Raw genomic sequence first — 14,831 nt, 5'->3', positions numbered from 1 at the left:
CGGGGCTGGGGCTGGCCAGACTTCACTCGTGTACGAATTTGTGCACTGGGCCTCTAGTTTCTTTATAATTATTTGTAACTATGTCCTATTATAAGAAATGTTATAGTGAATTTCTTTGAGCACACCCATTTGTACAAGTGTGTAGTTTTCTCCTTAGACTAGAGGTGGGTTTGTTGGATCAAAGAGTGTATTCACTTAAAATTTCTATATTACCCTACCGCCTTCCAGAAAATTTAGACCTATTTTTGTTGCCCTAGCAGTCCATTAGCAGGGTTTTATTATTATTGAAGTTTTGTTTATCAGCTGTCATCACTAGTCTTCAGGTAAAGTATCTCTCATTCTTTTTTTTTTTTTTTTTTAACCTCTTTCTTTTGGTGAATTATTTCTCCTTTGTGTTTGTAGCAGGAACTATTAAAATTGTGTAAGATACAAGATCATAAACTGGACATGAAGTCAAATGCATTGTAATACGTGATTGTCTCACAGTAACTACCTATTGCTGCTCGTTATACTTACCATAATTGTCATATATGTTTTTAGCAATAATGTTGAATATTATACATCTTAAATCCTTGATCACATTTATACAAAAGGCGCATTTAAAAATGTCATCCTATTTACATCTGCGTGGAGAACCTAAGAGAATATTAGAACTGTCTTTTAATTTCTTAATAATGTTTCAGTCCATACTCCTTTATTTCCCAAAAGCCATTTGTAGGGGAAAGAACATGTGTTTGGAAGTCTGAACTGTATTCTGATTTCAGCTTTGCCACATACTTGGTTGTATATGAAAATTCCTTAACTTTTGGGGGCCGCATTTTGCAAAATTGGGGTAGATTTATTTGAATGATTGCTCTAAGGGTCAAATAAAACATTGTATGTGAAAATACTTAGTATAATAGTTAACAAATATTAATAATTATATCTCTTTTGTGACATGTTTGATAGTGTTTTTAGATATGTATTCATTTTCATGTATACTATTGCCTTCACAGAAATCTTCTCTATGTATACCCTCAGAGCCTCAATTTTGCCAATCGTCAAGGTTCTGCCAGAAATATAACAGTGAAAGTCCAGTTTATGTATGGGGAGGATCCAAGCAATGCCATGCCGGTAATAAATGTTCTTTACTTTTCCTGTTCTTCAAAAATCGTTCAAATAGACAACTTTGGGGTATCACTGGGTTGGCAGGTCTAACCTGGAAATTAATGTGATCTTGTAAACCAAATTCCTAACTGCATTACTTCCTGTACAGATAATCATAAATTTATTTGCAGTCTTATTTTTTGAGGGTTTGGCGTATGCAAGGCACTCCCAGAAATACAAAGATGAATAAAGACTTATAATCTGGAGGATATAAGACAAATACATAAAATTCTAAAATAGTTACTTTCAAAAGAAGGTCAGATCATAATTACTTCGGCTACTCTAACAAAGCACAGATACCTTTCCTCTATCTTGGCATCCGGATTATTCTCCTCCTTTAGAATGAAAGGCCAGACAGCGGAGGTGGACAGTAATGGGTGGTATAGTTTAAAAATGTTCTCCAGCTGATTTTAATATGATGGTTCTTCCATCGTTTTTTGAGAAATTCTGGCTATAGATCTCAACCTTGGCTGCATATTATACCCACTTGGGGAGCTTTAAAAAACATCAGTGCCCAGACTGAATCTAATTCCAATTAGATTAGAATCTCTGCATGTGGGAACCAGGCAGGTATCAGTAGTTTAAAATCTTCCCTAGGGATTACATTTTGTAGCCAGTTTTGAGAACCAAGGTCTGTGCTAATTATAGACTAGTGGCCTGGTGCATGAAATTTGTGCACATTAAAAGGGGATTAATTAGAGGAAATATTTTAATATTGCTATTTGTCCTTTCTCTATAATAGAAGTGTCAGAGATGAAAGAAAATTAGTAAAATGTATATGAAAATCTTCCTCCTATCAGAGTCTGGGGCGCACCATGGGACCCAGAGTCAAGTCCCCACCTACCTGCGGCACCTCAAAATTGCGCAAGACTCAGACCCAGCCAGCCCCACCCCCATTGGGCAAGATCCAGACCCGGCCGGCCCCGCCCTTGTCAAGCCCCACCAGGCAGGGGGCACAGCCTCAGGTCCCCTGTCAAGCTCCGCCAGGTGGAGGGTGCAGCCTCAGGGCCCCCGTCAGGCCCCGCAGGGTGGGGGTCACAGCCTCAGGTCCCCCGGCCCAGCACCGGGGCGGGGGGCGTGCCCTGAGGTCCCACATCAATCCCCACCGGGAAGGGGGCGTGGCCTAAGGTCCCCCGGCCCGGCACCAGGGTGGGGGGCATGGCCTGAGGTCCCTGACCTAGTGCCATGGCGAGGGTGTGGCCTGAGGTCCCACATCAAGCCCTGCCAGGCAGGGGGTGCGGCCTGAAGTCTCCCATCAAGCCCTGCCTTGTGGGGGACACAGCTTGAGATCCCCCATAAAGCCCCGCCAGGCGGGGGGGCACAGTATGAGATACCCCGTCAAGAACCGCTGGGTGGGGGATGTAGCCTCAGGTCCCCCGGCCCGGCGCCAGGGTGGGGAGTGCAGCCTGAGGTCCCCCATCAAGCCCCGCTGGGCGGGGGGCATGGCCTGAGGTCCCCTGGCCTGGCACTGGGGCAGGGGGCATGGCCTGAGGTTCCCCAGCCTGGTGCCTGGGCGGGGGGCACGGCCTGAAGTCGCCTGTGAAGCCCCAGTGGGCGGGGGCACAGCCTCAGGTCCCCTGCCCCAGCCCAGAATAAGGGAAGCGCCTTCACCTACTCATGGCTTTTGAACCAGTGACTCCCTCCTGGGCTCGGGAACCACCTGTAAGTAACTAAAGCCAATGCATTGAGTGTCACATCCAGCCCAGGACATTACACCCTATGCAGGGTGGGCAGCCACCCTCCTCCCAAAGATATTCATGTGGAGTCAATTTTTAGAGCCTCAGGTCCCTGCTGATTGCTTGCTAAGGCTCGTTATGGGAACTCGGCCTCTGCTGTGGGTGCAGCCATCTTGTGTTACGGAAACCCCGCCTTTGCTGTGGGCGCCACCATCTTTGTGATGGCGTGATGGTCAATTTGCATATTCCCTCTTTATCAGATAGGATTGGTATAGGGATTCAAAGGCACAGGTGCTCATTGGTAGGAGAGAATGCCTTAAAGGTGGTGAAATGTTAATGGCAATAGGTCTAGATCAGGGGTGGGCAAACTTTTTGACTCGAGGCCACAATGGGTTCTTAAACTGGACCGGAGGGCCAGAACAAAAGCATGGATGGACTGTTTGTGTGAACTAATATAAATTCAAAGTAAACATCATTACATAAATGGGTACGGTCTTTTTTTTTTTAGTTTTATTCATTTCAAACGGGCCGGATCCGGCCCACGGGCCGTAGTTTGCCCACGGCTGGTCTAGATGGTGGGGGTAGGAAAGCAATTCAGGTTGGAGAATATCCTTCAACCGAGGTGAATTGCCAGTGAGCCAGAGCAGTGGAAGGTTGAAATAGTAGATTGAAGCCAGACTGGGGAAACTGACCAAATTATGACAGTATTTTTGGAACACTAATAAGTGCAAGATTTTTTACTCAACTCTAAGTAACATATAGAATAGGGGCACAGCTGTCACTGTAGATGTTCAACTTCTGGCAACTCTAGTGGAATGCAAATGAGCTAAGAATAGGTGCATTGTTAACAATTTTATTTTAGCCTTCTGTATCAGACGTTTGAATCAAGTTCTGATTTTCTACCAACTAGGAAAGCTGTATATTTTCTTCTTCCCTATTGCCTCAATTTCATCAGCATTTTTAGAACTTGATAGCAGCAAGCACAAATTATTCATCTTTGTATTGTGTGGCAGCTATTTCAGATCCTTGCATATAATACATATTGAATAAATATTTGTTGAATATGCAGAATTTATTTTTGAGATTCTAATTAGCATTTCATGTTCTTTACGAGCTCTTTATTTCTGCTGAAGAGATGAACATGCTATCATAGTTGATAAAAAGATACTGGATTGTAAAAATAGATGTGTTGGTATTTTATGTGAATTGCCATATAAATTTGAGTTTATGACAGATGCAATATATGTAAAATAATCTGTTTTATTGTTTGCCTAACAAACTCTTCCTTGTCTTACCGTCTGTATGGCGGCCTCTACAGAGCCCTAGCTGCATCCAGCCACATTGCAGTTAGACCCCTCTCCCTTTTGGTGCTACCAAAGCATCTTCTTACTTCTGTTATGGGCCTTATAACTTTATGATTATATGTTGATTTCTTCATCATGTCCACTAGACTGTGAGCTCCTTGAGGGCAGGGACCATGTCTTACGCACGATTATATCTTGATGCCTATCTTAGTGCTTGGTACATAATCGATGCTCCATTCATATTGATGAATGATTAAACATACATGTTGATGATCAAAAAAGGAATACATTCCACTGTATATCATTCATGTTATGAAGATAAATGAGTTATTCTGTGAAAAATGATAGCTTCTCAATGGGGGAAAAAAAGGTACCACATTCCTTTATTTGTATATTATTAGTCATATGAAAATATAATGTTTTTTATGTTTATGTGAGTGGTTGGTTTGAAAGTATATAAACAGACACATTTTGTTTGCTTATTTAAAAAAATAAAGACTAAGATAATTTTTGATCATATAATGTCAGTATTATAAAACCATAAACTCTAATTCTGGCACTGGAACAATCTTTAAAAAATGTTTTTTAATCCTTACCCGATAATAGGTTTTTATTGATTTGAGAGAGAGAGAGGAAGAGAGAGAGAGAAACATCAGTCGGTTGCCTGCCATATGCCCCCAATTGGAGATTGAACCTGCAACCTGGGTATGTGCCCAGACCAGGAATCAAACCCACCACCTTTTGGTGTACAGGAAGACACTCCAACCATTTGAGCCACATTGGCCAGGGCTGGAACAACCTTTTATAAAAATATAGTGAAATATTCTTAGCAAATTGATTAAATTAGAGTTTTCTAGGAGAGTCATAATTATTACACTTTAAATACACTTAAAATAAAAGGGCCTGCTTGAGATACTGCAGAAAGAGACAAAATACCTGTTAATATGTTCTTTTTATTTTGGGATGGTGCCAATTAGTCCCTTTGTATAGGAATACATTTGAGTTGTTTTACCAGTTGTGTTGATGAAAGTGTGCTGACAGGACTGCATTCCTATTCATGCATATGTAGAGATGGCTGGCCAGACGTAAGAGTTTAATCTGTGGCTAGATAACATTGCAAGCCTTCCTGTCTCCCACTGGAATCATAACTGTGATAATGACATCATTAAGCCAACGTTCTAATCAGCTGCCCTAATTAACCACCACTTGCTGTTAGAATTCAAGAGGCAGATATATGACTGTATTATTTTACTGCTAAACCTTCTTCAAAAGTAGTATTGTATTTTTTTGATATGGTGGATTTTTAAAATACATGTTAGAACATAAAGTGGATCTGTATTACTTTCAACAATAAAGATAAATTTTTAAAAAGAATATAAAATGGAGCTCCCCTCCATTGTAGAGTAGCTTGCAGGTAGTACTAGAAGCAAAGGATACCTAAAATAGGATTTTTAAATATCATTTATAAATAATAAATATTTGACTTTCAGAATGACTGCTGTCTTAGTGGTGAAGCCACCAATTTGTATAGTAGATATATGCCACCATTTTAGGACCATATTTCTTATATAAATTCCAAATGATGTGCTGTATCCAGATCTTAGGATGAATTATCTTCTTTCAAAAAAAGAAAGAAATGTACCTCATTGCCCAATATATATAAATATAATGGATAGGAATTTTTTGAATGTTTGAATGTCAGATGGGTCTATAGTTGAAAAGTAATTTAGAATTAAGCAATTGAACTTATTAATGATCGTCAGTAGGCACATTGTTCTTCATTGGGCTGATTTTGCCCATTGTTCTCAAATAGTTATTAAATCAGACAAATTCTTACATAGATATGAAACATCCAACATTTATTACAACAAAGTTTCAACATGCTGTTATTTGTTACAGGTAATCTTTGGTAAATCTAGCTGTTCAGAATTTTCAAAGGAAGCCTATACAGCCGTAGTATATCATAACAGGTACTGAATTCAAATATTTCTTTCAAAGTTACTCACTTCTCAGTGGCATTGTTAGCACTCACGTTAGTGTGTTTCCCAAATGCTTTGCTGCACTGAATGTGCAAATTCAAGACAGCTGACATCACAGTTATAATTTTCAATATGTGGATCCATATTTTCTATATACATCTCAAATAAAAGATTTTATACACAAAACATCCTTTCTGTCAAATTCTCTGATCCTTTCATTTTTATTATACTATGATTGATTATCTTTGTGGCTTCTGGTTTTTCAGTCTTTTCCCTATTATATTCCCCTAACATTCTGCAGCTTCACTTAACTCTTTACTAAGCTTGAAACTAGTCAATTAAATTGATGATATTTTCAACATCCAATAATCCTTTAACTTGGTGCCTTTCCATTTTACTTCTTTGAGAAATTAACTTTAGATAACCTTAAATTTCTGCTTTTGTTTTTTCTTTTTTAATCGAATGCTGTTGGAGAAAAAGCACAAAATTGTACCAATCAGTACTATCATAGGTTATTTTATCTTCTTTTGGCCCCAAAAGATAACTTTTTGTTAATTTTTTTGTCATCACTTTTTTACCCTCTCTCTCATTATGCAGTAGCTGTTCTAAGTTTTTCTTCCCCTTTCTCTAGCTGCTACCTCTTTTCTATTTGCTTTTACTCTTAGCTTTTCTATTTTATTAAGTTGATTGAGTCCATCCCACTTAAGATCCATCAACTTTTCTGCCCTTCACCTCAAATATCTTTGCACTGATCTGCCTTCGTTCTGTTTCAAAGGCAGTAATGGCCCACATCCTGCTCAATGTGAATCTGCTCTCAAACAGTCTTATCCAGCTTCTTCCAGAATATGACTTCATCAGTTATCCCTTCTCTTGCATCATCAATCTCCTGTTTCATTCGCTCCATCTCTTGCTGTCAAAAAGAAGCCTAGGTTTTCTATTCTTAAAAAACAAACAAAGCAAGTCTTTCTCCAGTGCTGTTGTACAGCATGCTTTCCCCTGATCTCCTTAAAACTTTATTGTTTCTCACATTTTTTTACAGCCCTCTCTCATTTCCTTCTATCTCTTTGAAAGTGTTCTGTAGTAATTATTCTCTATTTTTCTTTTCTTTTAAGTATAGACATTCCATACAAAAAACTAAGGTTTTGTCCTTAAACCTACTATTCTCATCCTAAATAATTTTATGTATTTCTCAGACTTACACTCAATGAAAATGCTTCTATTTTTTCCCTTTATGTGCACTGCTCACAACTTTTATTTTCAGCCATAAACCGAAAATACCTCTTTCTGAGGTACAGACATGTATTTTTGGTGGCCTATTGGGCATATTCATTTGGATTCCTTGCTGCTTTTCCAATTTCCATGTAATTTCTCCTGGCCCTCTTCCTGACCCTATCTGTTTCTTTTTATTAGTAGTACCACCAGTTTTCTAGTTAGTCTGACTCAAACTTTAAGACATCCTTGCCTTCCTTCTTCATTTCTCTAATATTCAAGTATCTTTCTTTTACATCTTGATGATTTTCTTCCTATCTCATCACCAAACATAATCTGTGCTGTCCTATTTCTGGGCCTTTCTTGGATCTTTATTTCTATTATACTAGTATACAGATTCCCTCTACTTACTGAGCTTTTACTCATTCTTCAAGGCCCATATTATATATCTCTTCCTAAATATAATTCCTTGACCTAAAATTTTAAGAAATCTGTTGAACTCTGTTCTTGAAGCATTTAACTTTATATGCTCTATCCCAGGAGTTGGCAAACTTTTTCCACAAAGGGCCATGTGGTCTCTGTTGCAACTACTCAGCTCTGCTGTTGTAGTTCAAAAGCAGCCATAGCCAGTAAGTAAAGTTGCAAATCAATGGGCATGACTGTCTTCCAATAAAATTTTATTTATGGGCACTGAAATTTGAATTTCATATAATATTTAAAGTGAACCAGTATACTTTTGATTTTTTCAACCGTGTAAAAATAAAAAAAACATTCTTAGATTGTAGTTTAAACAAAACCAGGCAGATGACTGGATTCGGTCTGTGTGCAATAGTTTGCCAACCCCCACTTTATTTGTATTTCTACTAAATTATATATTTTTGAGGGTAATTATTTTTTATGTTCATCTTTAAACCCACCACAAAAGTAATACAATGCCTAACCTAAAGGTGGGCAATTCACTTGCTTGATTGGAAGATGTTTAATTTTCTGTGACAGTCTTCACATAATACAATTTAAAGGAAGACATTAACTAAAACACTCCATACAAGGAAAAATATTGATAAAAAAAGTAGTAATTTCTAAACGTATGTCAGTTTGTGGCTAAGTCTTTATTTTTGTTCTTATCATTAGCAGAATTTAAAAGACAGTATAGTGTAACATTGCTAGTAAATTAAACTTTCTCATTAATTCAGTGATGACTAGTAAGATCAGTAATAAGATGTGTAGCATCTTTTTACTCAACCAAAGTCATCAAATTCTCAGATGGCTAGCATTGGCTGTCTTTCTTGTGGGTATTAAAAGCCTCATTCCACTTACTATTTCTGTGATTGAATCTACACCCCTTAGCACTTTGAGGCTTATTTGAAAAGGATATTTGACCTATAAGCATCAGAGGAAAAAAACCCTACTTGGTTTTGGATGAACAGCCTTCTCTTTAAAGGTAGTTGGAGCTCTATGGTTTGGATGCATTTTCATTGAAGATAACTCTGAGAGATACTAACTCAACCTGGAAGATTGGGATGCTAAGATTCTATCCCTTTTAAGTCTATATAATAAATAGTAGCTCTGCTTTCCTGTAAAAATTCTCAGTGGATATTGAGACAAAAATTCCATTGGTTTGATCAAATATATTTGTTGTATTCTTTATAGTGACTGGAAACACTTCTAAAATGTGGAACAAATGTAATTTGTGTGTATTCCCTGATTTTTTTTTCTTTTCTTTGAGCTGTTAGTCAATGTTTTGGTAACATCATTTATTTCTTTTTTTTTTTTTTTTTTTTATATTTTATTGATTTTTTACAGAGAGGAAGGGAGAGAGATAGAGAGTTAGAAATATCGATGAGAGAGAAACATCGATCAGCTGCCTCTTGCACATCCCCCACCAGGGATGTGCCCGCAACCCAGGTACATGCCCTTGACCGGAATCGAACCCGGGACCCTTCAGTCCGCAGGCCGACGCTCTATCCACTGAGCCAAACCGGTTTCGGCCATCATTTATTTCTTTAGCAATGGGATAATTGATGTAAGACATTTCATAGAGAACCCTACTTGATACTAAGTTGTCTAAAGTTACCTTTTTCTTTTTTTTACAAAAGGGTAATACAAATTAGTCTTAATTTGAAGCTGTACTCCTATAACAGAAAAATGTTTTTCTGTGGTATGGTTTTAAAATATACACTTACAAAATTCTATATTATTTTTATGTGATGTGTATCAGAATTGTTTTAGAAATAATAGAAAGCCTTACCGTAGTCTCCTCTTTTATAGTTTCCAATCTAATGAAGGTCTCAGCATCAAGGTGGTAATTATTAATGAATTTTCAAATAATAGGATTACTCAGCCTATTAATAAAAATGGGAGGAGAAATTTTAGAAACAGTGACAGTTCCCTCATCTGGAAGTAGGAGTTAGTTAGTTATTTTGGAATAAAGAAAGATATTTGGACTAGAAGAAAAATTAAGCATGAATCCTGAAATTAATTTTAAAATTACTCAAATATACAAATGCAGTAATTCTTTATTTTGAACAAATTACTGACTATTGATCTGTTTTGTTGTTTTTGTATGAAGGTCTCCTGATTTTCATGAAGAAATCAAGGTTAAACTCCCTGCTACTTTAACTGACCATCATCACTTGCTTTTTACTTTTTATCATGTTAGTTGTCAACAAAAACAAAATACTCCTCTTGAAACTCCTGTTGGATATACAGTAAGTATATTTTTATTAAATAATTAGCTCTTTGATCTTAAAACTAGTACAATATTTAAGATATACGTAGTTGGTATAATAATTCTTATCTGATTCCCCACATTGGTTAGGAAGGATCACTATAACAATAAAATGCTCATTAATGTAATTAATTGACTAACAATCTAAACATTAGGTGTTGGTCCTGATTATTATGTTTACCCATCTGTACAATATAAATATAATAATTTTAAGGGTTCTTCAGAAAAGAATAGTTTGAATGTAAAATGATTAAAAAGGACTTTTGTCAATTAAATATATTTTTACTTTAATTAAAGGCAATTAAGCCCTTAAGTACTTTTTGAAAAATCATTATGATTGAATTGCAAAAGCAAACCTAAGATGAAGGACATCATAATATGCTATTACTACTTTGTTAGAAATTCATGCCTCCACCCAAAAGAGAAAAGTCAACATTTGATTTATGTTTTTGTCTTTTGCAGTTTGTGACATGAATTTTGCTAAATGTAAGAAAATAAATTCATGTTCATACTTGAAAATTTTCTTTTCAACAGTCATATCTAATCAAATCTTTTTTTTCTTATATTGACACTGCTACCCCAGTTTAATATTGATACACTCTGTGGCCTTTTTTTACTACCAATTTTCCTTTGGCTAATAAGGACCTTGTATAGATTTAAAAATTGTATAGTTAGTACTAATAATATCTCACGGATCATTTTTAATAAATTATTATCAGGGAAACTTTGGGGAAATTATGAAAGCTCATAATTACATAATTAAATCCCTTTGGTGTTTGTGGATGTGAGACAAATGTGGCTTGTATTCAGTTCTTAAAACAGATTTTCCAAGCAATTACTTTTAAAAACAGTTTAAATGAATATTGTTTCCTTTTTATTTAAAAGTGGATACCAATGCTTCAGAATGGACGATTAAAGACTGGGCAGTTTTGCCTACCGGTCTCACTGGAAAAACCACCACAGGCTTATTCTGTACTGTCTCCTGAGGTCAGTATCTCTCACGTTGAAATTCTCCAGATTGAACGAAATGGGTTTTCATTACAAAGGTGTTTTTCTCAAACAAGACCTTGTGATTCTGTTTATAAGTATGTTGATAATGAAGTAATAATATTATTTTCCTCTTATAATTAAAATTATAGAATACTAAGAAGCTTTTATACTATTTTTAAAAATGTAAGTTTATTCATTTTAAAATAATAATACATGAAAATAAACTCAAAGAAAAGATACATTTGGAAAATTTTTATATTGTAACAAGAAATTTCTTTAAATAAATAAATCTTTCTTTTAGTAGATAATATTTAACTACAAGGCTAGAGGGAGAACAGATTTAAATTATTTTTTAAAGAAATTTTTTATAATTACTGATCATTGATCATATATGTGAAAATAAAGTGGCTATAAATATGCTATAAATATAGTGCTTTATCTTAAGAGACATTAGCAGCTTTGATGATTATATGTGACTTGAAAGAAACAAAAACATTGGAAAAATCTCACCCAAGAATCAGTAGCCACTGTTCAAAAACCAAAGTGCCCTTTGAGAGAACTACTACATGATGATTACCAATCCACTTAATGTGTTGACCATCAATATAAACATTAATCTGAAATATGTATTGTGAATGTTGTCCTGGTGGAATTTTTTTCAGAATAGAACTCAGAAAGTATTCACAAATAAATTAGTATTGTTTTTATTTCTTAAAACAGAAGAAGAAACAATATAATGCTACTGCTTTGACTTCATTTTTCACTATTATCTCACTCTGCTCTAGCCATGTAGCACAGTCACCTTAGCTGTTCTTCAAACATGAAACGAGCATTTCATCCCAGGCCCTTTGCACTTCCGTCTGTTGGCAATGCTTTATCATAAGGCCTGCTTCTCCATTTCATTCAGGTAGCCACTTCAATGCCACCTCTTCAGAGAGGTTGTCTGTGATTATTGTTAAGCGCCCAGCCTGTTTTGTCTTCCGGACGGAAAGTACAGTGTCAGTCACCTGTGACTGACATAGCGATTAACGTGTTAAATGAATGAATAAAGATAGTAGAAATTAAAAATACGACTCTCCCCCTCCTTCCCTAATCTGTCATTTAGTTTTTCATGAACACATTTTTTCAGTAAATAAGTTAGTCTTCTGCCAGGGGTAGCATTGTATTTCAAAAGGAAGTATTTTGAAAGAAAATATGATTTTATGGAAGTTATGTTTTTGATTTTCCATGTTTTGCAAGTGCATGGTCAGCTTTCTAAAAGCAAAGTTGGTGGTTTCTTTTAGCTATGTTGTGTATGCTCATATATAAAAAATATGGTGATGATTTGGATTTGACTATAGACATATAGTATGGCTGATTGATACTGAGATAAACCACCTGATTAAAAATGCTTACACTTTTGTATATTTTAATTACTATATTAAAATAACAGTATATATTCTTCACTTTTATTTAAATATTATATAGTAAATATTAATAGTAAATATTACTGGTTTTAGTGCTTAATTTAAAATATGTGAAGATAAGTATTTCAACATTGAACTTTTATAGGTCATTGCTTAACGCAATTTTTCATTTACTTTCCTGGCTGAGGTTGAGCTTTGTTTGAAGGTCAGAGACCTTCTGATACGTGCTAACTTCAGTAGTTCTTTGGGCCTTAGAATATGAGGCTTGCCATATATGCATGCTTAGATACTGGTAAACTATCTATAACCAGTGAACTATTGTTTTATGATATTTGACTGGCCATTTCTAGTGATCAGTGAATCATTTTCTTTTTAAAACTGGGTAGAAAGGAAGGTAAACCTTTATGTGGCTTTGCTTTGCCTCATCTTCTTGATAACTATTTTCCCCTTAAGTTTTTGGGTTTTTTTTATTGATATTTTACAGAGAGGAAGGGAGATGGATAGAGAGTTAGAAACATCGATCAGCTGCCTCCTGTACACCTCCTACTGGGGATGTGCCCGCAACCCAGGTACATGCCCTTGACCGGAATCGAACCTGGGACCTTTCAGTCCGCAGGCCGGCGCTCTACCCACTGAGCCAAACCGGTTAGGGCTCCCCTTAAGTTTTCATGTTCCTTTCACTGAACCTATAAGTACTCTTCCTAGGCAGGACCACTGGCTGCAGTTCATGTGAACGGTATTCCCAAAGTGTATAACTTGTACAAAAATCAAGATGTTCTTGACACCTACTGTTAGTTGATGAATCCTAAATCTGCATCTCTGCTCATCCGTATTTTGCCAGTTATTTTTCTTTACCGGGATATTCCACAGATACCTCAAGCATAAAATGCCTAACATTAGATTTATTCTTGTTAAATAACTTTTGGAATCTTAGGGTGAGAGAAAAACCTTGGCCACCAATGTACCTCAACAGACTGATGGTACTTTGGTGAATTTACCTCACTTCATTGTCATCAGCTTTTCAGGATCAGTGTTTATTGGGCTCTAGGAAGCAGATTCATACTTACAAAATTCGTGAAGACAGTTGTAGAGACCAGCATAGCAGTCTGTCAATAGATTTTTTTCTCTGTAGGATTATGGTATTCAGTACTCATCATAGTCACTTGGACCTTAAAATAGTTTTGTTTGATTGTTTTTGCCTGATATATGTCACAATGAAAAAATATACATACCCTTTATCTCATTAATTATACTTCTAAGTATTTATTCTACAGATATATTTGCACAAGTATGCAAATATCCACATATAGCATATTTCTAAACTTCACAATGGTTAAATCTATATATGGATACTTACATTTTTCAATTTATTGTTAGTTTATTTAATAATATAATAAACAATGATGCATCCACCATGCAATCCAAGAACTAGAACATTGACAATAACTTGCATCATTTATTTGTTCCTCCCCATCCCATACTCTTTTTCCCTCTATAAAAAACTAGCTTTCGCCGAAACCGGTTTGGCTTAGTGGATAGAGCGTTGGCCTGCGGACTGAAAGGTCCCAGGTTCGATTCCGGTCAAGGGCATGTACCTGGGTTGCGGGCACATCCCCAGTGGGAGGTGTGCAGGAGGCAGCTGATTGATGTTTCTCTCTCATCGATGTTTCTAACTCTCTATCTCTCTCCCTCCTCTCTGTAAAAAATCAATAAAATATAAAAAACAAAAAAACTAGCTTTCTTTTTTAAAAATTGTGGTAAATATACGTAACATAAAATTTACCATTTTAAAGTGTGCAGTCTGTGGCATTAAGTATGTTCACATTATTTTGAAAACCGGCCTCATAAAACAACTTTGTGTGTGACTAAAGAATAAATTTTTTAATTTGCTTATGTTATGAATTTAACAAAAATTTATTATTTGTATGTAATCCTCTGGGACTTGCTTTTTCTTTTTCTTTCTGTTTTTAAATATATTTTATTGATTTCAGAGAGGAAGGGGGAGAGAGTGAGAGAGAGAGATAGAAACATCAATGATGAGAGAGAATCATTGATTAGTGCCTCCTGCACACTTTACACTGGAGATGAACCTGCAATCCCGTCATGTGCCCTGACCTGGAATTGAACCGTGACCTCCTGGTTCATAGGTCAACGCTCAACCCCTGAGCCATGCCAGCCAGTCTGGAACTTTCTTTTTCCATTCAGCATTATATTACCAAGATTTAGTATTTCTTTTGATTAAAATAAAATATTCCTCTGGCCTTTTATTGTCCTTAAAATTTAGTCCAGAATTTTTTCCCATGACCTTCAAATCTCTGAATAATCTGAGGGCGTGACCACCTCTCCAGCATTGTCTTTTACCATAACTGCAGCCTGTCTTTGTACTTAGACTT

The 14,831-nt window shown here is 36.2% G+C and overlaps 1 protein-coding gene across 15 annotated transcripts in view; it reads left to right on the top strand.

Moving 5' to 3' along the window:
* The window catches only part of DOCK7 (dedicator of cytokinesis 7), a 180,929-nt gene that overhangs the window by 81,286 nt on the left and 84,812 nt on the right, over positions 1 to 14,831 (top strand). For 14 of the 15 annotated variants that reach the window (XM_070405267.1, XM_070405266.1, XM_070405265.1 and 11 more), the window contains exons 15-18: positions 996 to 1,113; positions 6,026 to 6,096; positions 9,884 to 10,022; positions 10,928 to 11,029. In XM_070405267.1, the coding sequence (XP_070261368.1) occupies positions 996 to 1,113; positions 6,026 to 6,096; positions 9,884 to 10,022; positions 10,928 to 11,029 (430 nt within the window). Of the gene's footprint in view, positions 1 to 995; positions 1,114 to 6,025; positions 6,097 to 9,883; positions 10,023 to 10,927; positions 11,030 to 14,831 lie in introns of those variants that run through there. The other variant, XM_070405268.1, reaches the window with a different exon arrangement.

The sequence above is a fragment of the Myotis yumanensis genome, unplaced genomic scaffold (genome assembly GCF_028538775.1).
Source record: "Myotis yumanensis isolate MYYU_CA2020_CCGP unplaced genomic scaffold, mMyoYum1.0.hap1 SCAF_2, whole genome shotgun sequence".
In the NCBI taxonomy this organism is placed as follows: Eukaryota; Metazoa; Chordata; class Mammalia; order Chiroptera; family Vespertilionidae; genus Myotis; species Myotis yumanensis.
Note: the sequence above shows the minus strand (reverse complement) of the source record. Positions and strands in the feature narration are given on the sequence as shown.